General features: G+C 57.0%; 1 protein-coding gene across 2 annotated transcripts; it reads left to right on the top strand.

Annotated features, from left to right (window-relative positions):
* The first annotated feature begins 1,155 nt into the window (after nucleotides 1–1,155).
* On the top strand, nucleotides 1,156–24,921 carry LOC123829549 (inner centromere protein). Of its 2 annotated transcripts, XM_045855380.1 has the most exons (19): nucleotides 1,156–1,271; nucleotides 4,162–4,312; nucleotides 4,737–4,850; nucleotides 6,179–6,981; nucleotides 9,576–9,627; nucleotides 10,412–10,466; nucleotides 10,570–10,687; nucleotides 11,811–11,862; nucleotides 12,280–12,400; nucleotides 12,485–12,619; nucleotides 13,086–13,097; nucleotides 16,480–16,589; nucleotides 16,672–16,792; nucleotides 17,150–17,272; nucleotides 18,071–18,252; nucleotides 19,774–19,852; nucleotides 20,016–20,108; nucleotides 21,316–21,466; nucleotides 22,938–24,921. In XM_045855380.1, the coding sequence occupies exons 2-19, from the start codon at nucleotides 4,173–4,175 to the stop codon at nucleotides 23,150–23,152; spliced, it is 2,676 nt and encodes an 891-aa protein (XP_045711336.1). In that variant the 5' UTR covers nucleotides 1,156–1,271; nucleotides 4,162–4,172; the 3' UTR covers nucleotides 23,153–24,921. The 2 variants fall into 2 exon arrangements, with proteins under 2 accessions (XP_045711336.1, XP_045711337.1); XM_045855381.1 differs by lacking the exon at nucleotides 13,086–13,097.
* The last annotated feature ends 807 nt before the right edge of the window (nucleotides 24,922–25,728 follow it).

Below are 25,728 nucleotides of genomic sequence, written 5' to 3'. Positions count from 1 at the left end.
TCAACAGTGAAAAACGCAACCTACAGAATGGGAAAAAATAGTTGCAAACCTATTTGATAAGGGGTTAATATCCAAAATATATACAGGGTGGGCCAAAAGTAGGTTTACAGTTGTGAGTATTCAAAACAAGAGTTTATTCTCGTATTATTAGTTATTGTATTATTTTCATAGGAACCTTGCATAAAGAAATCCTACACCTCAGTGATGACAATGAAACCCAAATAGTTTGATTTAAAAATGACCTTTTCTTTCTCCATTCATCTATTGATGGACATTTGCTTCCACCTCTTGGCTATCACAAATAATGCTGCAATGAGCATGGGTATGCAAATAATGACTTTTCCAGATTTAACTGCTTTGACACGTTACAGCAATCCTGACTCATCAAGTTACTGTCTGAAGCAGTTTCTCAACAGCTGCGACACTGGCATTTTGAGCCCCGTAATCCGTAGCCGTGCTGAAGGGTGTTCAGAAGCGTGGCTGGCCTCACCCCCTGAAAGTCAGTAGCAACTCCCTCCCCTCAACAGGACGTATTCGTGCCTTGCCACGAACGGGGTGGGCGTGGCGAGGGCACAAAATCGCCGCGACCGAGAACCACTGCTTCAAAGAAACACTCGGGGCCAATATAGGTGGAATTCAAGCTGCTGCTGCCCAAGAGGTGACGGAGGACTTTACACAAACTCTGGCGCGACTCAGAAAGCCTTTTTTTGTACTTCTCAAAAGTGACAGAGGTGGGAAATCCGTCATCCTGCAAGGAAGACAACGGTAGAGGATGAAACGGCAAAGCAGAAGAATCCCCGGACCGGTTCGACCTCCCACGCCCCCGAGGGGCCTTTGCAATGCATCCTGGGGCGTGTAGTTCCGGTGTGCGAGGTCCTGCGCGCGCATGCCCCGCCCAGGGGCGACTTCCTCTTTAGGCCGCGGATCGCGGGTCCCGGAAGCTTGAGCAAGTTAAAGTTTCAACGCTTCCTTTCCCCGCCTATTAGTACTGCTGACTGCTAATCCATGTAGCCAATAGGTAGCCTGGATGGCACTTTCTTTTATCTGATTGGCTTAGACTTTTGCAGCCGCCCAGACAAAGTTGCCGGGGATTGGTCGAGCCTTCAGTTTTGAAAATCGTAGGTTTGGCCCGCGCTACCCGGCCCCATTGCTTCCCAGTTGCAGTGAGCATCTGAGTTCGGGAGCTGAAGGTCTGGGCGGGCGGGGGGGCTCTTCTAGGGAGGCGGCCGGACTTGGATCCGAGCAGCGCTTAGTAGACGCGGTGCAACCGGGTGAGTGCACGTGGGCGGCCGGCGGGGGTGTGGGGTGGTTAGCGATTTGTAACCCCTTCTGCCAACTTCGGGCCGGGGGCGTGACCCTCTGTCCCCTTTCGGCCTGGGAATGGATGGGTCACCTCTTTAACATGGCGAGGTGACCTTCCTTGGTCCTGGGGCCTGTAACCTCCCACCTTCCACCTAGGTCACCAGGTTCCGAAAAAATAACCTCGTGCCCTCCAGGTGCCTAGCACCCCTGTTGTGTGCCTGCGGGGCCATTTGTTGACTTGGACGCAGAGCAAGCTGACTTCTTGTATAGATAACCTTCGCCCAACCCCTCCCCCTCCAGCTGAGCAACATTTTAAACTAACCATTTCCGGATGCCAGTGCCGCCCCTTGTCACACCCCAGGCACGTTCGCTGTCAGCGGTTCAGTCCTGTTCAGCCACCGTGGCCTTCTCTGGGGGGTGCCCAGAGCCCAAGCCTGACGCCTGCCTTTCAGAGGCTGAAACCGTGTAGGCGGCACAGCTCGTTTAAGAGCACACTTTAAATCCAGGCCCCCCGGGGGTGGCTGTGTTAACTTCTCTTAGCCTCAGTTTCCTCGTCCACACATGGGTATCCTTGAGGTTGAGGACAGAATTCAATGACATGGTGCCTGACCTGGGCCTGGAGTAGGACTTCCATAAATGGAGCCGCTATTGTGATCCTTCTTCACTGAAGTGTGGTAGAGGGTGAGGTCCCCAACTTCCCGCACCCTCAAAAGAACAGGCATTGCAGAAGAGGGCAGTGGGGCGTCTAGTCTGGTATACGGAGTATTGGGAGGGAAAGATGACCTCTTCTCTCTCCGAGAGAGGTCGGGTGCTCTGGATTCGTGCACAGGTTTTGACACGGGCTGAAGATGTTTCTGCTGCTCTTCCCAAGAGCCTCATTACTTGGTGCACTGATTCCTCCTTTTGTGGGGTCGCCTTGGTTCTAACTTATGATGACCCTTTTTAAAGCTCAGGTCCGCTAAAAACAAACTTCCTTGTGGAAGAACCCCAAACCTTTTCGCGCTTCGTGAAAGGAGCTGTCACCTACTTTGCCACTTTGAACAGATATTTAAGAAAAAAGAAAAGGGAGTTGTTGCTTTCCTGCAAACCTTTGTTTTGGTTTTGTCTTCCTTAAGCGATTTTCTCTTCCCTGGCCTGGAACTGGGATTTTGCACTTTGCTGGGGCTGAGCTCTGGAGCTGAGGGGCTGGGGAGAGCCAGAGGGATGGCGGTGGAGAGGCCATGCCCGTGACTGGCTGGCTGCAGAGCTGTCTTGCAGAGCTTCTGCAGTCCTGCCCATTTGGCCCTACCCTGATGAGTGCTGCTCTCGGCATTCAGGAGCAGAAGCTCCGGATGAGTATGGCGTGTCCTAACCTGTGTAGAATGAACTTACTTGGTGTCCCTGTGCAGGGTGGGGTGGGTGGGAAGAAAGCCTGTGGGATGTTTATTTTAAGGTGTAGAGTTGATAGGTGGATTAATTCATTCAATAAGTGTTTCTTTCATGCCAGACACTGTGCTTGTCTCTGGGCTTTCGGCAATAAGCAAGACAGACAAGGGCTTGCCTACTTGTGTTTAGTGGGCAGAGACAGGCAGTAAGCAAACAGATACAAAGTCACCCAAGTGCCATGCAGAGAACTGAAGTTGATGGGTGGGACTGTGGCTGGTGGTCAGGTCCTCCCTGAGGTGCTGAGATCCAAGTAGCGAGGAGAGAGCTGTACAAAGTAGGAGACAGAAGGTTCCAGACAGAGGGCAGAGCTTGTCTGAGGAACAAAGGCTGTGTGCCCTGGAAATCAGATCCCATGAGGCTGCAGCCTGACTTGGTGTTACGCTCTGTTGGGTGTTCAGGGGTGACCTAGCCTAGCCCTCCCTTCTAGGCGGGAGGCTGAGCTTTGCATGGTTCTTGGGTTTTGAAGGTACAGGTTAGGGTGCTGGCTCCCTGCCATGGCGTGAGACATGCAGTCTGTTACCTATGACCTTCAACCCTTCACTTGTTCTTTCTGCCACTCACGCAGCGGGAATATTTACTGAGCCCCTGCTCCGGATGACTGCAAGGAACACTTCCTCCTTGCCTGGGACTTTGGTGGTGACAATATAATCGAGTCTTAAGGAGTCTTTAATAGAAAACTGGTTTTGTATTTCCCCCTGTCTGATATTTCTACACAAATTTTCTTAAAAATAAGACATGGCGTATCTGCTCCCTTGATGCTTCCTCATCCATTTGTAAGACGATTTCAGCTCCAGGGAGAGAGAGGGTCGTGGGCCTTTTGGAGAGGAGCAGTCCCTGCCCCCTGCTTTCTTACCGACTCCTTTGGAATGCAGAACCTCTTCCGTTCACTGGCTTCTTGAAGAGGCAGTTGGGTTCGATGTTCTTTGGCCTGAGGCCTGGGGTCAGCTTCTGTGCAGCTCGGGCTGGCTGTGTCTAAACCCTTGCTCACCCACAGGGAGGAAGAGCAGGGCTGTGTCTGGGCAGGTAGACAAGGGGTCCTGTGCTGGTCCCGGTCTCTCCCTGACCCAGGAAGGCAGTTGCCATGCCCTGTCATTTTAAACCCTCCCCCCGCAAGGACCTTGGTAAGGAGGACTGTCGATCGCAGGATCGCCTTGGAAGTGTGGGGACACCGTGCTATGGGTGGGGTAGAGGCCAGGCCTTTGAAGAATGTGAGTGGGATAGCCCTTCCTTTTTCAAAAATGAGATTAGTGGATTGGCATGTGGAGTCCTCTGTCTCTGGGGAATGGTTGTGAGCAGGGAGGGGCCCTGATCCAGGCCCTTGGTGTCTTGTGGTGACTGGGGGGTGGGGGCTGTGGCCTAGCAGGCTCTTCCCCCTGAGGAGGGTCCGGTCCCCAGCGCTGAGCCCCAGTGCCTCTTGCCTTTGTGTTTCATCAGAGAGAGCCACCATGGGGACGACAGCCCCAGGGCACATCCACCTGCTGGAGCTTTGTGATCAGAAGCTCTTGGAGTTTGTCTGCAATGTGGACAATAAGGACATGGTGTGGCTGGAGGAGATCAAGGAGGAGGCCATGCGCATGTTCACCAGGTGAGGGCAGCGGCATGTGGCAGGAGGCGGCAGGGGCTGCCTGGCTCCTGCTGCCTTGGGGACATAGCGGCCACTTCCTCACTGGACCGGCAGGACAGACAGGCTGCCGGGGTCTCTCCTGAGCGCCCAGCCTGCTGGGGGCCTAGCCCAGAATGACGGGAAGAGGAAGGAGAGGTGTTGGGCTGGGACTCAGAGGAGGGGGCCGCCCACGCTTGCCTGGCAACCTTGCTCCCTGCCCCGACCCTGGGAGGAAGCCCCGAACGCCTCGCAGGGGACTTGCACATGGCCTTGGAGAGCTCCCTTGATGCTGCTCACCCCAGCTTGACCTGTGACGGCCAGGAAATGGGCAGGCGCTAGGCGGGGTGGAGGAGGGGGCCGGTGGTTCCCACGCAGCCACAAATATCACCCTTCTTGTACCGAACAGAGAATTCAGCAAAGAGCCTGAGCTGATGCCCAAAACACCCTCTCAGAAGAACCGACGGAAGAAGAAGCGGATTTCTTACGTTCAGGATGAAAACAGAGACCCCATCCGGAAAAGGTGGGAGCGCGGGGCTCCGCAGGCAGGGTCTGGGGGCCTGGCGCCCACCGGGGAGTGTGACCCAGCGTGGACTGGGAGCCGAGGCCTGCAGCCATGGTGATGGCGCCCTGTGGGCTGTGCTGAGGGGCGAAATATCGAGGGAAACAAAGCGTGACCCAAGACCGTGGATGGAGTCCAGAGCAAGTGCACACGTGTGTGTGTGTGTGTGTGTGTGTGGACAGGGGTGTTTGATCTGGGCCTTGAGGGTGGGAAGGGTTTCCGGAGGTGGGAAAAGAGAGAACCCAACCCTGTGCTTGGGTGAGAGCCGCCGGGGTTGTGGGCTGGGGGTCTGTTGCTCAGCCCCTGTGCTCGGCTCCTTAAGATGCTCATGGAAATGGCTGTGGGCTGCAGACCACGAGCAGAGGGGCTGGGGGTCTTGGGGTTGGGAGGTCCTCGGCTCAGACCCCAGCGCTGCCCCTTAGTAGCTCTATGTCCTTTCGGTAATTTTCTACCTCTCTGCACCTCAGTTTCCTCAAATCCAAAGTGAGAATGGTCCTGGCCCTGACCCGTGTGGCTCAGTGGGTTGAGCGTCGTCCCACAAAATGAAGGGTCGCTGGCTTGATTCCCCGTTCGGGCACGAGCTCACGCTGTAGGCCAGGTCCCTGGTCAGGGCCTGGGTGGGAGGCAACCGACTGATATTTCTGTCCCTCTCTTTTCTCCCCACCTTCCCCTCTCTCTAAACATAAACAAAATCTTTTAAAAAGTCAGTGAATAAAGTGAGGACGGTCCCTGCCTCTCAGGGCTGCCTCGTGGGTTGAGGGATAACGTGAGCAAAGCCTGTCCAGGGTAGCCAGCGCCAGGTTTCTGTGAATTTATTCTTCCCGGCAGTGCGGTGAGGACCGGCATTATCCCCAGGGTACAGGTGGGAAGAGTAAGGCTCAGAGAGGAGCGGCCAGGGTCTCAGGGCAGGGGGTGGCAGAGCCTGAACTAGAGCCATGGTCTTCTGCCTCCAAGCCCTCCACTTTATTTTTTTATTTGTTTTTAAAGATTTTATTTATTTTTAGAGAGGGAAGGGAGGGAGACAAAGAGAGAGAGAGAGAAACATCGATGTGCGGTTGCTGGGGGCCGTGGCCTGCAACCCAGGGATGTGCCCTGACTGGGAATCGAACCTGCGACACTTTGGTTCGCAGCCCGCGCTCAATCCACTGAGCTACGCCAGCCAGGGCACCTGCACTTTATATTATACCGGAGTTGGTGGCTCCTGGGGAGACTCGTACCCCTGCTCAAATTTTGGGGTGCCTCCCTGCCCTGCTGAGCCCTCTCAGCTTCTGCTCTGCTGTCTTTGGCAGGTTGTCCCGCAGAAAGACTCGGAGCAGCCAGCTGAGCTCCCGGCGCCTGCGCAGCAAGGACAAGGTGGAGCAGCTGGCCCTCATGGCAGGGGAGAATGGCTCCATCCCACAGCGGGTGACCCGTGCTGCGGCCGCCGCTGCAGCTGCAGCTGTGGCAGCCACCATGGCTGCTGCTTCGCCCACCCCCGAGTCTCCCACAGTGCTGACCAGGAAGCCCACGGACAGTGTCACCCAGGACCAGCTGGTGCCCATGGTGGAGATAGGTGCCAGCGAGCGCTACTCTGCTGACGAGCGCCTCAACCAGCTCAGTTCTTCCCGGGCTGCGTCCCCAACCCTGGCTGCATCCGCTGCTCCAGCCTCTCAGGTCACTGTGATGCCAGACGGGGAATCAACACCCAAGAAGTCAGAGGCTGGGAGACTGGAGTCTGTCGCTGTGAGCTCCCTGATGGCTACGCCGCAGGACCCCAAGGGCCAAGGGGTCAATTCAGGCCGGTCTGCCTCCAAGCTTAGGATTGCACGGACCTCCCCAGGCCCCCCGGACTCACCTGGCTCTCCAGCCTCCCCATGGCAGCAGCGGGTGCTGGCTCCCATCCTGCCGGATAACTCCTCCACATCCGCGGGCTCCCGTGTGGACCGGCAGCCAGTGCTGCGCAGCCTGCTCACCTCATCCTTCCCGGATAACCAGGATGCTCTGGCCCAAAAATACTCCCTGGTTGCAAAGCCAGAGAGCACCGTTCGCAGGCCAAGCAGAAGAGTCGCCAAGAAGGCCACCAAAGAGCCGGCCGCCTCTGCCCGCATCATCTGTGAGTCTGGGGCTCAGCAGTGGCGGGTGGATGCTGTGGGGAGCCCCGGGGGCCCAGCTGGGCCGGGGGGGGGGCTCTGGGTCACCATCTCATACTCGAGCAGCAGCTGTGCGTTGGGCTTTCTGTGACGATGTCCACGTTCCTCATCTGCTCGTCACAAAACGTAGCTGGCGTGATTGAGGAACTGCATTTTTTCCTCGATTACATTGTGCTTAATTTAGAGTTAAATAGCCACACTTAGCAAACGTTTACGATAGTGCACAGCGCGGATCTCGGCCAGCCCTCTTGTTTTTCAGGGGAGAGAACGGAGGTCCCCGTGGGAAATGTCTTTCTGAGGCTTGAACCTGGGCCTTCTCCCCGGGGCCGGTGTGCCCTCCTTCCCGGCTGTCGCGGCGCCCTTGGGGTCACCACCTTCGCGGGCCGCTCCCGTCGGTGGACCCGCTTAGTCTGGAGACTCCTCCTGGAGGGGACAGGTCACTGGGTTTGAGTGCCAGCTCCGCCAGTTACCTCCCCTGCGACCTTGGGCAGGGGACAGGAACTTTTTCATGGGCCTCGGTTCCTCATCTGTCACCTGGAGTGACGATAGCATCATCTTAAAGGGCCATTATCTCTTGAGTGAACCCACACGGAGCGTTTAGAATGGTGTTTGCCATGTACAAAGGGCTCTGTAACATTAGCCGTTTCCGTCACCATCGAACCCAAGTTCAGAAGAAGGTTGTCCCAGTGGGAGCCACAGAGGACAGGCAGCTGCGAGAGTCAGGGCTGGCTACCTGGAGGAAATGTGGGGAAAGGTATCCCTGGCAGAGGGAACAGCTGCTGCGAAGACCCTGGGGCATGGAATGGCAAGTGCTGGGGTGTCTGGGGCTCATGGGCCACACGGGCTTGGGTCCGATCCCTTTCATGTGGCGATGTGGCCCTTGATGGCTGTTGGGAGCTTCCTGGCACTGTACAGACGATGACAAAGAGGGAGGGAGAGAAGGAGGCAGGGAGACCAGGCAGGAGGCCGCTGCGAGGGTCCAGGCAGAGGACGGGGGGGGGGGGTGGGGGGGGCGGGAGAGGAGTGGGACTGATGGAGGAGAAGGCCGGGTTTCACATTAATGTGCATTAAAACTGTGGCCGATATCTGCCCCGCACTTGAAGGCTTATGAAACTCAAGGTCATCGCATTGGGTCCCTGCAGCTCCTGTTAGCCTGTTGGGGTTTCCCCACTGCGCAGCGGGGGAGACTGAGGTGCAATGCGGTCACCGAGTCTATGAACTGAGAGGCTGCGGATTGAGCCCACGTGTTCTGTCTCTTCCAGTCCTGCAGCCACTCGCTGAGGACACCTGGTGGCGAGCCCCGTGTGGGGCTCAGGCAGGCAGGTGAGGGCACCTCACCTTGCCGGGGGTTTCTTCCCTTCCCCACGTGGGGAGGGGCTTGCTCTGGGGTGTGGGGGGGCTCAGGACACTAAATCTAGGGCAGGTGCACGTGTGTGTGGTCTGACCCACTGTCTGTTTTTGGGTCTTCAGAAGGACCCGGGTGGTTCTGACCTGCCTTGGAGATCTCCTCAGGCCTGGCTCTGGCCCTGGGAAGAGGCCCCAGGGGCAGGCGAGCCCGGAGCTCCAGGGGGAGGGCAGGAGAGACTCCAGAGCCCGCTCTTGCTTTGGGATCTGAAGCCGGATTCCCGGCATGAAGCCACTCCAGGGGCTTCTCCCCGTCCGCCCTCTCGTTCGACTTGCCCTTGACCCAAGCCTGTCTGACTTCTCTCCACCTCGAGGGGGGAGGGAGGCAGTTCTGGTCTCATCAGAAAAATCTTCAGGGATTAGGATGCTATGAAGTTCATGGTGGTGGGTACCCGTGTTCCAAAATTCTATTTTTGGCACCCCCCCCAATTATTTATTTTTAATGTTTCCACTTCAGAGAGAGGGAAAGGGAGGGGGAAAGAGAGGGAGAGAAACATGCATGTGAGAACCATCAATTGGCTCCCTTGGCGAGCACCCTGACGGGGGTCGGAGAGCAGAGCCTGAGCCCCAGGCTCATGCCCCAGCCGGGAATCGAACTAGTGACCTTTCAGTCTGCGGGACAACGCCCAGCCACCTGAGCCATGCTGGCCAGGGCTCAGTTTTTTATTGTTGGCCACAAATACTGTTGCTTTTTCCAAGTACTGTGTCGCTTTGTTCATCCTTAAGAGGAGGTCTGCCAGATACCCACGCTCGCATAACCACAGCTTGTCAGTCGTTCCCTCCGGCCGGGGGGTTCTGTGAGCAGAGCGGCTGGTTTAGCTGGGAGCCCCATGGGGGTACTTTTCGCAGAGACCTGGGCATCCCGCCTGCTTCCTGTCTCATCACGCAGCCTTAGAAGGACGCACCCTTCAGCTCATATTTAATAAAGTGACTAGTCTCTACTTGCATCCAGGACATCCTTAAGTGGAACTGGACGTGTCTGTCCTGTGTGGAGAGGGTCTGTCCCGTGGAGGGAGGGGTCTCTGAGAGGGTCTGCCTTCAGACCAGGAGTGGCCACGCCTCCCCCCACCAGCCTGGTTCCCTGGGCCCCGTAGAGTGGCACCTGGCCAGTTTTCGAGCTTATCTTTTGTTCCTTTGTTCCTCCCCCGCCCAGGTCACAGTTACCTGGAGAGGCTCCTGAATGTCGAGGTGCCCCAGAAAGTCAGGTGAGTTCAGTTCCAGGGCTTGGGGACCTTCCCAGGGCTGGGCAGGACACACCGGGGCCAAGTGGTCCAGGTGCACACCCCAGGAATGGAAACATTTCCTAGGTCGGACCCTTCCTTCCTGCTGGGACCGCCCACTGCGGCAGCCCCGGCCCCGCCCCCGCCCCAGTCTAACCAGGCAGCAGGTGGCACAGTGTCAAGTCTCCCTACTCGCTTGTCAGTGCCGCTTGTCCGCCCCGGCCTATCCTGGGACATGGGGCCCATAGGCTGTCAGCTCAAAGGCCTGGGGACGAGCCAGGGCAGCCACGAGGAGCCACAGTCAAATCTGGGTGGGTAGAACGGGGGCGGCGTGGGGCTTTGGCTGCTCCCTGCTCTGGGACCACACCCCAGCGCTGCTCTGGGCCAGCGCCCCCTGGCCTGCAGGCCAGACCCTTGCTTTGGAAGAGAGTCCGTGCTTGGGATGGCGAGGCGGGGTGACTGGGCAGAGCTGCTGGCTTTGCTGGCCCCGTGGTGAACGGGGAGCGGGCCTCAAAACAGCCGTGGCTCGTCCGGGCCCAAGGGGTTGAGGTGGAGCTGGGAAAGGGCTCACATCCTGAATCGAGGCCCAAATTCAGAGGAGGACATCCCTCATCGACCCAGGGAGCGGACGCTCCAGGGAGCCGCTGGTTCTGGCTGTTGTCCCGCCTGGGGCTGTGGGTTTGTGACCCAGGCCAGGGTTGGGGGCGGAGCTCCTGTGGGGACGATTTAGGCTGGGTGGGCTCCATGGCATCTTCTGCTCTGCTTTCAGCCCCGAGGAGGACTCCAGCGAGGAGGCTGAGCCCGTGGAGGAGGCCGAGCCGGCGGTAAGGCGGGCCGGCCAGGGAGGGCCGGGCTGGAGGGCCTTGGGGCTTGTGCTCTGTGCCGAGTCCCAGGTCTGGAGCCCTGAAGTCTTGGTTCTTTGCCCAGGTCCCCAAGAATGAAGGAAGTACATCGTCGCCCCGCAGTGCCAACAAGATTGTTGTTAGCACATCCCACTCACAGCCTGTGGCTGGTAGCCAGGAAACACCCTCTGCAGGGCAGCAAGGTGAGTGAGTCTTCCTGACCTGCCGTATGCGGATACCCAGGGCCACCCAGGCCTTGGTGGCTCCGACCTGACTCTCTGGGGAGAGGGAATCGCATTTCCTGGGCTGGCAGGCTGAAGGTAATAATGAGACCCAGGGTGTGTAGGCCTCCTTGGAGTCTGCAGGTTTCATCACCTGCCTTTGGCTGGAGCTGCTGCCAGGTGCCTGTGTGAGTGGCCATGGCTGCTGGCGCAGGGAACAAGGAGAGATGGGGGAAGGGCTTGAACTGTTGCATGGCCTTGAGCTCCACTCGAGGGGGCAGCAGAAGGAACTGTGTGTTGGGGTCTTTGTCCCTGGTCACTGGCTCTTTCTTACCCTTGTGAGTCTCCTGTCTGCAGAGAGTGGGAGAGCTGCAGGTTCTGGGCTCCGGCACCCCCAGTCTGCCAGAGGTGCCCTGGGGTTCGGCTCACGTCCCTGTGGTGGGAAGAGCACTGTAGTTGTGAATTCTGGGACACAGCTTCCCCTCTGAACCCGGGTCAGGGACAGTGGCCCTGCCAACCCCGTAGCCCCTTGGAATAAGGACCCATCGGAATAAAGAGTGTCAGAGGGCAGCGGGGAGATTAGTGCTTTCTCCTGGCAGTGAAACAAAACGTACTGACCCCGCACCCCCATGTGGACCCTGCCGAGGAGCACCCCCGATGCGGCCCCCCCTGCCCCCCACACCCCCACCGCCTCCTGTCCCGTTGGTTCCAGCTGACAGGGCCAGGAGGGGTGGGATTTCAAAGCTGGTCAAGGGGTCTGTTCCATAGGCTTCCATTCCTGAAAGATGCCCCCCCCGCCTTTCTCTTAGAGGTGGCTAGGTCATGGTTGGGGCCCCCCCGGGACTGTCCTGCAGTCCTTGTCACAGAGGCGCAGGGGTGAGGGGTCTGTGTGCTGGGGGTGCATGCTGGACTCGGCATGGCCACAGGTGCGTCAAGGCCAGTCGGTGCTGAGGCTGATGTTTCTGCCACTGGCCACTCGGGGGTCTGCCCGGAAGAGAGCCTTGCTCCTCTGCACTTGCCCCTGCCACAAGCTGCCACCAGGGGGCACCTTTCCCTGACGCCTCCCTGCTGCCCCGTGCCCTCACTGAAATGGCTCTCTTCACAGAGGCCAGGACTGGTCCAGCAGATGGCCCCAAGGAGCCACCCCAGAGTGTCAGGTTTGTGTTTGGGAACGGGTGTGCAGGCCACTATGCCAAAGGGCCCAGGGGGGCATGAAGCTCGAGCCCTCTCCCGGGTGGGGGAACGTGTGGTCGGGGGCCCCGTTTCCCCCCAGCAGAAGTGGGGCCTGGTGCTCTGGCTTTAATGAAGGAGGCAGCTCGGTGCCGCGGGATGAGCCTGGCCTGGGCGCGAGTGACCCGATCCCGGACCCCGTCCTTCTGTGTCCTCCTGGTCACGGGACCCCACGCTGGTCCCTTCCCTTTCTCAGTTAGGGAGACCCTACCTCTCTAGCAGTGAGGCCCGTGGGCTGGTCCCAGTTTTCTTCATGGAGGTGCCCTTTCATGGGGTGTGGCTCGGGCTCTGGAGGGGGCTCCCTGGGCAGCCCCGCGATGCTCCTGCCCACCGCGCTCCTGCAGGAGGAAGCGCAGCTACAAGCAGGCCGTGAGTGAGCTGGAAGACGAAGAGCAGCCCCTGGAGGACGAGGAGCTGCAGCCCCCCCGGAGCAAGACCCCTTCCCCGCCCTGTCCAGCCAGCAAGGTGAGCAGGGGGACACAGCAGAGGTCTGCCCTCCCTCGGTGCCTCCACCCTGCCTGTGGCCCTGACCCTGGTCCCCACCTGCAGGTGGTGCGGCCTCTGCGGACCTTCCTGCACACCGTGCAGAGGAACCAGATGCTCATGACCCCGACCTCGGCCTCCCGCAGCAGTGTCATGAAGTCCTTCATCAAGCGCAACACTCCCCTGCGCGTGGACCCCAAGGTGAGGGAGCCCGTGCCCCAGACTGAGCTTGGCTAGGGTTGGGCGGCATGGCTGGAGGCTCCCGGAGGTCCCCAAGGCTGCTGAGAGCACCGTGTGTCTGGGCCCAGGCAGGTGTGACCCGGCACTGGTCGAAGGCCAGCTCAGGGATCCGTCCTGACCTCTTGGGCTCTGTACTGTGGCCTAGAGGTTTGGACAACTCAGCGTGACCCTTGCGTCTTGGCCCCGGGTCTGTGCAGTTGCAGAAGTGGCCTAGCAGGCCCTGACCTTGTCCACCTGTCCCACACCCCCGGCGCCTTGAGGGTTAAGGCGAGGGGCACGCCTGTGACGCTTTCCCGCATTGGGGGCGAGGGCTGGGTGAGATAAGGGAGCGGACTCGCTGGCGAAGTGGGAGCCTGGGCACCTTTCCAGGACACCCCCTGGCCCCGCACTAACTCTCGGCTTCTTCCTTGTCTCCTCTCCTCCACAGTGCAGCTTCGTTGTAAGTAAAACCCTTTCCTGCCCTTGTAACCTCGCTCCACCTGGCACCGAGCTGCTGTAGCCGTCCTTGCAGAACTGACCGCACCTGTAGTGGCACTAACATGCTGAGCGGGAGCGGTGAGGGAGGTGGGAGGTGGACCAGAGGCGCTGGGCGGCAGCTGCAGGCCTTGGCTGTGCTGGGCCAGGCCCCCTCCCTGCCTCTCTGCCTTTGAATCTGCGACCAGCAGGAGGAGTCTCGGAGCCTCCCTGAGCTGGAAGGGAGCAAAGGGTGTGTGGCCTGTAGCTTTTTGCCCAGGGTCTGAAGCTGAGATTTGCTGGGTCACACACCTGAGCTCCTGCCTTAAGGGGAGGGCAGAGCAATGGGTGGTTGAAGGCCAGGCAGGTGACTGAGGGTGGACTGTCAGCAGTGGCCTCTGGAAAGGAGGCCACAGAAGCCGTCCTCTTCTCAGACACCTCAGCGCTAAGCTGGGCCGCCAGCCGTGAGCAAGGAGCCACAGAGAGCCGGGATCGGCCGGGCCTGCAGTCGCGGCTCTCTGGGGCTCCTGAGTTGCAAAGCTGCAGCTGCTTCACTCCTCAAGTTCCCCCCGGTGCGCTGAAGGGCCTGCGGGAGGGCTTCTGCCTCCACCGGGAGCCAGAAGGCCTCGGCAGCACTGCCCTGGACCCTGGCAGAGCAAGGGCTTCCCAGCAGCAGACAGGTGGGACCTGAACTTGCCTCTCTGCACGGAGGCTGGTCCCCTCTGGGTGGCCGTGGCAACGGCTTACCTTCCAACATGCCAGTCAGTAGCCTGGGAAGCCTTATGTGCCTGTTTTTCTGCCAGGCGCCTGCTAGGCATCTGGGCCCACGGCAGTGAACCAGACTCAGAATTGTTCACCCTACAGGGCACTCCTGTGCCCCACCGAGACGGGTCGGAGCCTGGCAGGGCTCACGGGGACGACCGAGAGGCCCATCCTTTTCCTGCTTCAGGGAGCCCAGGTCCCTGCGCAGGGCATGTGCGGGGGGTGGGTAAGATAGTCCTCGAGGAGCCTCGGTAGGTCGCACGGGCCTTGGGGCCTTGGACTAGTTTCCCAACCCTTGGACGTACGTTTCCCATTAGGCCCCTCATAGAGGTGGGGTGAACCAGAGAGTAAGGGTGTCAAGCATCCAGCACGGGGCTAGGCGTGCAGGGAGACTGCTCGGGCGAAGCCCCTGGAGGCAGAAAGGGCTGCACCAGCTTTGGGTTCCTCCCACCTTCTGCTTTGGCCTTGTCGGTGGCCTCTGGGGCGCAGGGACAAGCCAGCCCGCCTTTACGGGTTGGGGCAAAGAGGAAGCATGTCCTGTAACACAAACAGCTCTCGTGTGCTATGAAACTTGCAGTGCAGCGGGGTCGGTTCTCTGACCTGCGCTGGGGAAATCCAGCACTCGGGTTTGGGGACGAAAACCTGTTTTGCCGGGCCCTGTTGAAAGCAGGACTCTGTTGGGTCCTCGGGGCAGGAAGATATGGTGGTGGGCGCCCTCTGGGCCACCTGGCTTTCGCTCCCACGGTGCTTTCCTCACAGAAGAGCAGGTGGGTGTAGTGGGTGGAGGCCCGGCCTCCTGCTGGTCTCCTCTGGGTCTGGGCCGTCCCGGAGCGGGAGCCAGCCAAAGACCACCTACTCCCCCCATGGGAGCCTCCCGGAGGCCAGCGTCCCCCAGGTCCTTCCTGCGCTCAGCTCTGCCGCTCTGGCTCCCGGCCATCTCTCTTTCCTTCTATTCTTTGTTTTTTAAAAAGAAATCGCTTTTATGTTAAAAGATTATACAGTCAAGTTTGTGTTGAGAACTATATAGTCAAATCTATACTTGGTAAATGCTCACTCGAACATTTTAGTATTCCATTTTCATTTTTTCATTGTCATTGTGACTCTTGCATCTCGCAGTCCTTCTCCTGGTCCCTCTGGGCATTACACACTTCACTTTCACGCCCACCGTAGAATGGGCACCGGTTCAGCTGTGACGTAGGGACCTCACCGCACGCCTCCCGCCCCGTGTGCGCTGTTCCCATCTCACACGCGGCGTCCTCGTGCTTCGGCCGCCTCTCCAGACAGCGTCGTAATTTTTGCTCTCAACTGGCAAACACGGCGAAGGCCTCAGGAGGGGAAGAATGGTCTATTGATATTCACCCAGATATTTGTCGTTCTTATTCTCTCGTGTTTGATGTTTTGCTTGTCCCGGTATCGTTTCCTTTTGTCTGGAGAACTCGCTGCAGCAGCTCTGTGAGGAGGAGTCTGCCAGCAGCGCATTCCCTGGTTTCTCTTCGTTGGGGAGAACCTCTGTGCTTCAGGCCGAGGGGCGTTTTCGCTGCGCGCAGATGGAGTTCTGGGTTAACAGTTCTTCCCTTTCAGCGCTTTGCAAATGTTGTGCCGCTTCCTTCTGGCTCCGTAGTTCCTAGTGAGAGGCCTTCTGTCCTTCGAGTCATTGTCGTGCCCCCCCCCACCCGCCCCCCGCCGCTGCTCTAGGTGATGTGTCTTTTTTTCGTGGCTGCTTTTGAGACTTTTCCCCTTCGTATTAAGTTTTCAACAGTGTGATTATGACGTGGCTAGGCATGGGTTTCCTTAGGTTGATCCTGCTTGGGTTCTGGTGACCTTGAATCTGTAGATTTATAACTTTTACCAAATTTGGAGTGTTGCCATTATTTTTCCACATTTTTTTGCCCTGCATTGCACCCTTCCCACTATGGGGTGGCGATGGCACAAATGACGGGCCTTGGTGTTGCCTTGCAGTTGCCTCGGGCGCTGTCAGTTTTCCTGTCAGTGTCTCGTCTCTGTGTTCGGACTGGGTGCGTGTTACTGATTTGTCTTCATGTGTTGCCAACGTCTGTCTGCTCCATCATCTCTTGGACCCATCCCCTGAGTTTTTCAGTTATTGTGTTATTCACCCTAAAGTTTCCATTTCGTTCTTCAGATCCTTTACTTCGTGAGGTTTTCCATTTTTCCAGTTGTCTTAAGAATGTTTGTGACTGCTTGTTAAAGCGCGCACACACACAGTAAGGAAGTCCTAAAGCGGAACAGTAAACTCCCAGTCTTGCTCTTCAGCCTCCTCTCAGACGCACCTGTACGTAGTCATCATCAGAGCGTACGTCCAGGTGGGAACCTCGTGTTTGTCCTGCCCACGCTGGGCAGGGCTGAGTTGAGGACATTTGTGACTCAGGCTCTTGGGAGGCCTTAGGGTGCCCGGAGAAGAAAGATGGAAGGCCCAGTCCTCAATCAGGGTGGGAATGGAAGGTCTCTGGGGGCGACTCTGCCCCCAGAAGCAGTCTGATGTTGCTGTCCATCTGGCTGGAGGCTGTGGGCCTGGTGGACCATCCTGGACGAGCCAGGTCCCCGGCCCAGCACTGGGCTGTCCCTGCTCACTCCCCGCTCCCACCCAGGAGAAGGAGCGGCAGCGCCTGGAGAACCTGCGGCGGAAGGAGGAGGCAGAGCAGCTGCGCAGGCAGAAGGTCGAGGAGGACAAGCGGCGGCGGCTGGAGGAGGCGAAGCTGTAAGTGGCCCAGCTCCCGGCCCCCTGGCCCCCGGCCAGCCCAGGCTGCCGCGGGCTCCCCCTGATTGCCCCGTGCTCACAGGAAGCGCGAGGAGCGCCTCCGCAAGGTGATGCAGGCCCGGGAGCGGGTGGAGCAGATGAAGGAGGAGAAGAAGAAGCAGATCGAGCAGAAGTTCGCCCAGCTGGATGAGAAGAATGAGAAGGTGCGAGCCGGGGGCTGGTGGGCAGCCCGATCTCGGGGGCCGTTCCCTGCTGGGGCCCAAGTCTCTGGCACTTGGTGGTCCGAGGGTTAGGACCGTATCCCTCAGGAAGTTAGGGGTTTGACACCCTGGGCCCCGCTCCCGTCCGTGCAGGGGTCCAGCAGTTGGTTCTGAGCCCAGCTGAGGGTGGACGGTCTCTGCTGTGGACCAAGCAGCAGCCCTCTGCGAGTGGGCGGGCCGATGCTCCTGGGCAGGGCTGGGTTTGCAGGACATGGGGTACCTGTCCCGGCTCCGGGGCTCACCTGGTAGTTCTGAGGGAGCAGGGCGGCTCTCATGGGCACGCGTGGGTGGGCTCCGCAGGCCAAGGAGGAGCGACTGGCAGAGGAGAAGGCCAAGAAAAAGGCAGCAGCCAAGAAGATGGAGGAGATGGAGGTGCGCAGGAAGCAGGAGGAGGAGGCACGGAGGCTGAAGTGGCTACAACAGGTGTGGGCTCAGGTGGACAGGGGCTTGGGTACCCAGGGAGGGAGTCGCAGGACAGACAGCCTCAGCCACTGCTGGGCATACCCCACTTTGTCGGGTTCGTCCGGGGGGGCCTTGTGGCTTCAAGCCCTGAGGAGTTTCAACGAGTGCCTTGGAGGTGGGGATGGTGACAGTGACGTGCTTTCCGTTTTGCTGGAGGCTGAAGCACACGGACTCGCTCTCGGCTCTGACTTCCACTCTCAGCTGTGCTCGTTATTAGCTGTGTGACCTTGGACAGGTTACTGGGCCTCTCGGGGCTTTGGGTCCTCCGGGTAGCAGCAGAGTCTACCTGACAGGGCCGACGTAAGGTGACCAGTTCTGCCTCTTCGAGGGAGGGCCTGCCTCCCCCTTGGAGCTGTCGACCTTCCCACTCAGGGAGCACAAGTCTGTCTCGGGGGGTGTAATATTCATGGCTAAACTTTGCGCAGTGTTTACTGTGTGCCAGGCACAGTTCCGAGTATGTTAGGTGTTCCTGTTGTTCCCATTTGCTACACGAAGAACCAAGCCGGAGGGCTGAGTGATAGCACAGTGTCACACAGCGAAGTGCGTTTGGCTCCAGTCTGTACCCTAAGAGGTTGTCACAGGATGCCTTTCCAGGCAGGCAGTGGTGATTCTGTGGCACCTGGTGTAGGGTGACCCCGGCTCAGCCCCGGATGGTCTCTGATGCTGCAGGGGGCCTGGGCTGCAGGGAGGGAGCAGCCTCCCGCCATCGCCCCCAGCCCGGGCCGGGTCTGATGCCCTGACCTAGCTCTGTGCTCACAGGAGGAGGAAGAGCGGAGACATCAGGAGCTGCTGCAGAAGAAAAAGGAGGAGGAGGAGCAGGAGCGGCTGCGAAAGGCGGCAGAGGCCAAGAGGCTGGCGGAGCAGCGGGAGCAGGAGCGGCAGCTGGCGGAGCAGCGGGAGCAGGAGCGGCGGAGGGAGCAGGAGCGGCTCCAGGCCGAGAGGTGAGGGAGTCCCGAGGGCCGGAGAGATGGAGCTGTCCTCTAGAAACAGCTCCTACTTTCACTTGGCATTTGCAAAGGAGGGACACACCTCCTCGGCTCCAAACCCAGGGGCCCACAGCAGGCAGACCACCCGAATGTGGCGTGCTGGCCTTGGGAGGCTGAAGATATAATGGGCAGGGTCACTTGGGACTCTGTTAGTTCTTCCTCCATCCGGTGTGGTGCCCCTTTGGTTCTTTGTGTCCTCTGCTGACACGGCAGGGGTGGGAGGTGCTGCTGTAGGGTTAGCCAGCATTTCTCACCAGGCCCCCATGGGCATTTGGTGCATCGCAGGACCTTCAGCATCCTTGGCCCCTGCCCACTAAACGTGCCTCTTCCGTGGTGATGAGGATGCAGATCCTCACCCCCGCCCCACATCCCAGCATTTCTGGTCTTGCAGTTCTCAGAGTCAGGGGTCTCTGTGCCGCAGGCAGGATCCCCACATTGAGTTCTGCGAGCCTTTATCTGGGGCTCACCTCATGCTTGGCTGGGCGGGGTCCCGGGCATGCCAAGGAGGACAAGCCACTGTTGGCCAGGATAGGTGGGATCCGTGCCTATATGAACGCACTTGTGTGCAGACGTGAACTGGGCCCAGGTGTGTGTAAGGACAGGTGGGAACACCCAAGCACAGGCCTAGTGACTGCCTCTCTGCCGACTCCACCTCCTGGGGAACAGAAGGCAACACTTCCCGTGTCCATCGGGCCATTTGGGTGGCTGCTGCCCAGTGGAAGCCAGAGGGCTGACTGCATCAGGGCCATCTCCCTGTGCTTCTTGATGGGCACAAGCTGTCCTGGGTTTGTGGCACAGTCAGAGACACAGGGGTCTGGGCGGGGGACAGAGGGTGGGTGGGTGACAGATGTGGTTTTAGAATCGCATGTGTGCCAGGCGATGCCAGGGGCTTGGAAGGGGTGATGGCGTGGTGGGCCTAGTGGTCGGCAGCTTTGGTGGGTCCTGGGCTACACGCTTCACACGTTGCCTTGGTGAATCCTCACGGAAGGCCCCTGCGGCATAGGAACCGGCAGCCCCGCTTCCCAGAGGGGAAACGGGCTGAGAGGTTACATGACTTGCTCAGGTCACGAGCTGGTTAGTGGAGGTGGCCCCAGAGCCCACGCCAGGCTCGTAGCCCAGTGTCCACCCTGTGGGCCAGGACGGTCGGAGATAACTCAGCCTATCCCATCTAATTGTCCTGGTAACTCTGGAGGAGAGGGGTCACGGTCCCCACTGTACAACAGATAAGACTGAAGCTGAGACCTAAGTTGCGTGGAAGCATGGGGGGCCAAATTTGGTGCTCTCCAAAGCTGAGTGCCCCTGCACCCTGGGCAAGAACTTTCCAGCCCTTTCGGCATAGGCGCCGCTGTGGGCTCTTGGCTGCTGTGCCCATTCTGCCATTTCCGCTTCTACGGCCAGTGCGGATGGGCCTGGCAGGGCTGGAAACAGAGCCGGGGCTCAGCTTCCTGCCCTGACAGGCTCTTGCTTGGTTTCCAGGGAGCTGCAGGAGAGGGAGAAGGCCCTGCGGCTCCAGAAGGAGAAGCTGCAGAGGGAACTGGAAGAGAAGAAGAAAAAGGTATGGGGGAGTTGGTGTGCAGGACTTTGGGCCTGGAGGGCCCTGACCTAGTGGCTCCTGGGGCAGGAGCCGCCTTGCTTGCCTGGCCGTGCGGGGCTGGCCTGGGGTCGGGGAGAGAGCATGTTCCCGTGGTTTTTAACACCCGGCTGGCTGTTGGTCCCAGGAACAGCAGCAGCGTCTACAGGAAGAGCAGGAGAAGAAAGCCAAAGAGGCTGCAGCGTCCAGCAGAGGCCTGAACACGACCGTGGACGTGCAGGTGAGGCTTGGGCACCAGAGCAAGAGAGGGCCCAGCTCTGCTTATTCTCTTTCCGTAACTGGAGGCACACATTGCATCTAGGGACCATAAGAAAGAGGAAGGGTACAGTTGGCCCAACAGTTTTTACTGATTTTCATAGGTATATTCTTTCTTATTCTCAAAATAGAATTTGTTGTAAATAACCACAACAAAAAAAGAAACTAAGCTTTATAAAGGAGTATAAAGTAAAAGGTACCTCGATGAAAATTATGGTATATGTATATTTTTATATAGATACACATGTAAACCTTTTGCGCACAGAGAGTGTAGGCGGACGCAGCCTGCACGTACTGTGCTAGTCTGCTCAGGCTGCTCTAACAAAGTGCCATCGACTAGGTGGCTTAAACAAACTGTCCGAGAATGGGAACTCCAAAGTCAAGGTGCCGGCGGATTTGATGTCTTTTGGGAGCCCTCTCCCTGGTTCACAGACAGCTGTCTTCTCGCCATGTCCTCACCCAGTGGGAGGGGAGACGGAGCTCTCTGGGGTCTCCTCTTTGAGGATATTAATTGCATTCAGGAGGGCTCTGCCCTCTGACCCGGGCACCTCCCAAAGGCCCGCCTCCTAACACCCTCGTGTTGAGGGGTGGGGTGCAACACAGGACCTTGTGGGGACTTGCCTTTACTCCGTAGTATACATACCCCTTGGCAGCTTGATTTTGTCCTCCTCCTTTCTTTTAGTATGTTGCAGACAGTTACCTATTTCAGCCCTTGTAAACCTCTTAATTTTGGCAGTTGTGTACCGGCTAGTTTCGGCATTTCTTTAGCCAGCGCCCGTGGATGCGTATTTAGGTGACTTGCAGTTTACTGCTCTGCAAAGAGAACGCGCTGTGAGGAAGGGTGTGCGGTGCAGCGTGGGCGGAGGTGTGGGAGAGTTGGGGGTTAGCTGGACGGTCTTCTCTGCGATGTTTACGTGGAGAAGGATGGGGTTCGTGGTGGCGTCCCGGGTCGCCATTCACAGCAGGCTTCTGACCTGGGCATGCGTTTGCAGCCGACTCTAGCACGAGAAAGGGAGCTACCGAGTTCTGTGTGTGGTGTGACTTTTTTAAGGGACCCGAGCCTTTTGATTTTTCCTGTGAGGTGAGGGGAGGTGGCCCGAGTCCCCGCGCTCCTCAGTGGTGGCAGATGCAGGAATGCGGGGCGGGAAAGCTGACGACCACACCCTTTCCAGTCTCCAGCTTGCACCTCGTATCAGATGACTCCACAAGGGCACAGGGGTCCCCCCAAGATCAACCCGGATAACTACGGGATGGATCTGAATAGCGATGACTCCACTGACGACGAGGCCCATCCCCGGAAGCCCATCCCCGCCTGGGCCAGAGGTAAGCAGGGTCCAGGGCTCCCTGGACATCTGGGTCCTCACTTGTGACTTTAGGGGTCCCTGGAGGGAGTGGCTTGGCAGACACTGGTGTCGGGAGGCTGTTGTACTCATGGGCTAGACACTTGACGTGTTGGCCTGACAAGCCTGCTCTGGGCCTTGGGACACGCTCAGGGAAGGGTGGCCACTCTGTGGCCAGTGGGCTCATCTTTGGAACAGACGTTGGACACCTTTGTTTTAAAAAAATGTATTAAATTGCAGTTGACTGGGGGCACCCCGGTGCTGGGTGTTCCGGCTCCGGCTCTTTAGGCCCCTTCTCGGAGTCCTGCCCAGAAGGCCAGATGAGACTTGGATCCAAATAAGGAGCCTACGGGGGGAATAGAGCCAAGAAGGATACGGGGGTTTAGTGGTGCACTAAGAGCTCGGGCTGGGAGCGCCAGCCAGCTGGAGGAGGCAGGAAAGCCATACGGTGGAGGCACGGCACTTGAGCGAGATTTGACCCTGAAGTTTACAGGCCCGCAGTGTTTAGCCAGGAGCAGGGGCAAGCATGCCCGCGGCCCTAGACCTGGGTGTGACACCTGCTGGCAGTGGAATGGGGCTGTGCATACAGCGGGTGCTTCACAGAGTTCAAAGGTCCGGAGGTCAGGGCGGGCTGTAGTCTCGCTCCCCAGGGGCCAGTGCTCTGCCGAAGACAACTTGCTCTTATGATTGTCACCTCGTTTGAGGCCCGCAGCCACCAGAATCTGAATGAGTCTCCTTAACTACCAGCATCAAGTCACCGGGAGGTGTCAGTGTGGCCAGGGAGACAGGGGACTGGCAAAGCCACCTAGCTGTAGTTGACCTTTGCCAGCTTAGTTTTCTCATCTGTGAAATGGGCATGATAATAGGATCCAGCTGAGAAGGGTCACTGAGGGTGAAGTGAGTACGCGGAAGGCCCGGTGCAGAGCAAGCTGGCTGCACGTTCCACCCGATTCTCCCTGTTGGCAGGGGTGTGCCACCCACAGCCTCAGCCCAGAGGTCCTCTCTGTCCGGCGCCCTCCCTTCCTCGGGGCGGCTGTGGCTGGCTGATGAGATAAAGAGCCGACCACTGCAGTCGAGCATGGCATCATGGGCCTACGTTCTGGAGCTAGACTTGGCTTAAAACCCCGGCTCTGCCAGTTCCTAGCTGTGCGCCTCTGCGCAAGTCTCACCAGTATAGAACGGGGAGAATAGAGGACCTGGCTCCCAGGTGGGTGCGGGCTCAGCCGAGTGCCCGGCCCTCTGAACTGAGGACCTGGGTGCAGACCCGGCTGCCAGACGGGGCAGTAGGAATGTGGAGTGAGAGCATTACAGTGTTCGGTGGTGGGGCGGGAGGAGCGGGGCTCAGAGGAGCCGATAATGGCAGGAGGTGGGGGCATGCTGGCATGGAGGGTGACGGAGGGCTCTGGGTGGGGCCCATGGGGAGCCCTAAGACAGTGACCTCTGTTCCCCGGCAGGCACCCAGCTCAGCCAGGCCATCATCCACCAGTACTATCACCCCCCGAATGTGCTCGAGCTCTTTGGAACCATCCTCCAGCTGGACCTGGAGGACATCTTTAAGAAGAGCAAGCCTCGCTACCACAAGCGCACCAGCTCTGCCGTCTGGCACTCGCCGCCCCTGCAGAGCACCAGGGTCCCTGGCAGTCTGACCTACAGCCTGAAGAAGTACTGAGGCAGGCCCGCCAGCCCTCTCGGCAGTCACAGCCTTGGCCCCCGCCCGCTCAGAGGCTGCTCTCGGTGGGTGTCTGGGGAAGTGCCAGCCCAGCCCCACCTGGCCTGCGGGCGGCACTCTGTAAATACTGATGGGTTGTTGTAATTTTAGCTTCTAGTGTTTGAGAGCTAGGTTAATAAAGTCTATTCCTTGAAGCCTGCTGTGGGTTTTGTGAAGACCAAGGGCCCTGGACCCTAGCCCTGTGGCTGTGTATCTTGGGCCACTGGACGGGCTGGAGGAGCAAGGCACTATATTGCTTGTCCTGGGGTGTGCTTCAAGGCTACCTGGGCCCCACTCACAGAGATGATGATGCCATCCCTGGGTGACCCCAAGAAACATTTCTGCTACTCTCGTGATGGGGCAGGTGAAGATACTTCCTGTTTTTCTGGGGAGCTTCCTGCTTATAAAGGGGCTGGGCCTTCAGTGGTCGGGAGAACTGGGCTCTTGACACAGCTCTGTCATTAGGGCAGGCCCTCAGCCCCTTGCTGCAGAAGGTGACAGGGGTTGAGCTGCTTAAGGAGGATTAGATGTCTCTCCCAATTACCTTGGGGCAAATGCTTGCAAGCAGCTGAGATGTTTCTCCAATAAAACCAGGCCGCTGCTAACTAAATGCTCAGTGCTAATGGAAGCTGGCCCTGGTCCTGCCGGTGAGCTGCCAGCCCCTTGGTCTCTGCTGCTCCGGCCCCTGGATGGCGTCAGTGGGCCCAGTCAAGCTACAGCCCGTTTCTGCATAGCTTTATTAAAACCCATCCAACAGGATCAAATGCCCACTGGGTGCTCTGCTGAGGGCAGAGTTAAGTAGTTTCAACAGAGGCCATAAGGCCTGCAGAGCTGAAAGTATTTACTATGACCCTTTATGGGAAAAGTTTGCTGACTTCTGCTTTAGGACAAAATACAGGCTAAATTCAAGAGTGCTTTAAAGAAATGATGCGGTGAACATGTGGTAGGCTGAACTCGAGATTCCACCCATGCCAACAAAAATATCTTACACGTCACTCAAAAATGGTGCACAATTCAAATTTGTCCCATATGTCCTCTTCCTGGAAACCTGTGTTGACTCAATTGATGAGCATCTTTGTCTAAAGTCACAATGTCAAAATGGTATTTCTTGTAAGCACATTTATATAGTGCGTCTGAGAAAAAGTCGTTACTTGGCAAAGAGTTCCAGTTGTTCTGCATCTTCATCAACACTTGGAATTGTCAGTATTTTATATTTTAGCCATATTGATAGATGTGTAGTGAAATCTCACCCTGGTTGTAATTTATATTTCCCTAATGGAATGATGGTGAATATCTTTTCATGTGCTTATTTGCCGTCTGTGTATATCCTCTTTGATGCAGTGTCTGTTCAAATCTGTCCATTTTAATTTTTTCTTTCTTTTTTTGCCTTTTTTTCTTTTATTATTTTTATTTTTCTAATTTTTTTGGTTCATTTTTAAATGGGTAGTTTAAAATGGGTAGTTTTCTTATTGTTGAGCTTAGAGTCTGTGTATTATGGATACTAGTCTGTTGACAGTGATGTGCTTTGCAATATTTTCTCCTAGTCTGTGTGTGTCTCTTCACTCAACTGGTTTTCGTAGAGTGACAATTTTTCTTTGAAGTCCAGTTTATCAATTTTTTATGAATTTTGCCTTTTGGTGTCATGTCTAAGAAATGTGTCTAGCCTCAATTCTTGAAGATTTTCTTCTAAATGTTTTATAGTTTAACATTAAAGTTGGATTTATGATCTATTTTGAGTTCATTTTTTTAAGTGTGGGGCTTACGTTTTTTGTTTGGTGTTTGAGGCATGTGGATGGATGTCTGGTTGTTCCAGGATCATTTGTTGAAAAGATTATTCTTTTTCCACTGAATTTTTCTTGTATCTTTGTCAAGAATCAATTAGCCATTTTAGTATGGATTTATTTCTGGTCTTTGAATTCTTTTCCATTGATCTGTGAGTCCTTTTATCAATACCACATGGTCAAAGTATTTTGTGTGAGTCTTAAAAATCTGGTAGTGTGATTCCTACCATTTTATTCTTTCAGATTATTTTGGCTTTTCTATCAATTTTGTCTTTCTATGTAAATTTTAGAATGAGCTTATCTATACAAAAGCCCTGCTGGGATTTTCACTGGAATTGCATTAAATCTATAGATAATTTTGGGGAAAATTCACGTAATTGCATTGGTGAATCTTCTAAACCATGAACATGGTGTGACTCTATTTATTTCAGTTTTTGTTTTTTTTTCATCAGCATTGCATAGTGTCAGCACACAAACCCTGTACCAGTTGGGTTTAGAGCTAAGTGTTTTCTGGGTGCTGTTGCACAAATGGACATACAGTTGGTTTTTGTGTGTTAGTCTTGTGTCTTGTGATGCAATGAAAGCCGTACTTAGAGGGAAAGTTACAGCACCGGGTGATACGTTAAGAAAAGCAGTTTCAAATCAGTGTCCCAATTTTCACTTAAAAAGAGCAAATAAAAGTATCAGCAGAAGAAGGGAAATAACAAAGGTAGACAGAAATCAATGACATTGGAAAGGTAAAAGCAATAGAAAAAA

This window comes from Phyllostomus hastatus, unplaced genomic scaffold (assembly GCF_019186645.2).
Source record: "Phyllostomus hastatus isolate PE091 unplaced genomic scaffold, TTU_PhHast_1.1 phas_scaffold_11, whole genome shotgun sequence".
Classification (NCBI taxonomy): Eukaryota; Metazoa; Chordata; class Mammalia; order Chiroptera; family Phyllostomidae; genus Phyllostomus; species Phyllostomus hastatus.
This window is presented reverse-complemented; position numbering and strand designations above follow the sequence as displayed.

Bases quoted from the DNA above. Each gene is read 5' to 3' on its own strand.
- LOC123829549 (XM_045855380.1), top strand. From the start codon at position 4,173: ATGGGGACGACAGCCCCAGGGCACATCCACCTGCTGGAGCTTTGTGAT. The intron at 11,863-12,279 runs GTTTGTGTTTGG...GCGCTCCTGCAG, and splicing joins GAGCCACCCCAGAGTGTCAG to GAGGAAGCGCAGCTACAAGC. The intron at 16,793-17,149 runs GTGCGAGCCGGG...TGGGCTCCGCAG, and splicing joins TGGATGAGAAGAATGAGAAG to GCCAAGGAGGAGCGACTGGC.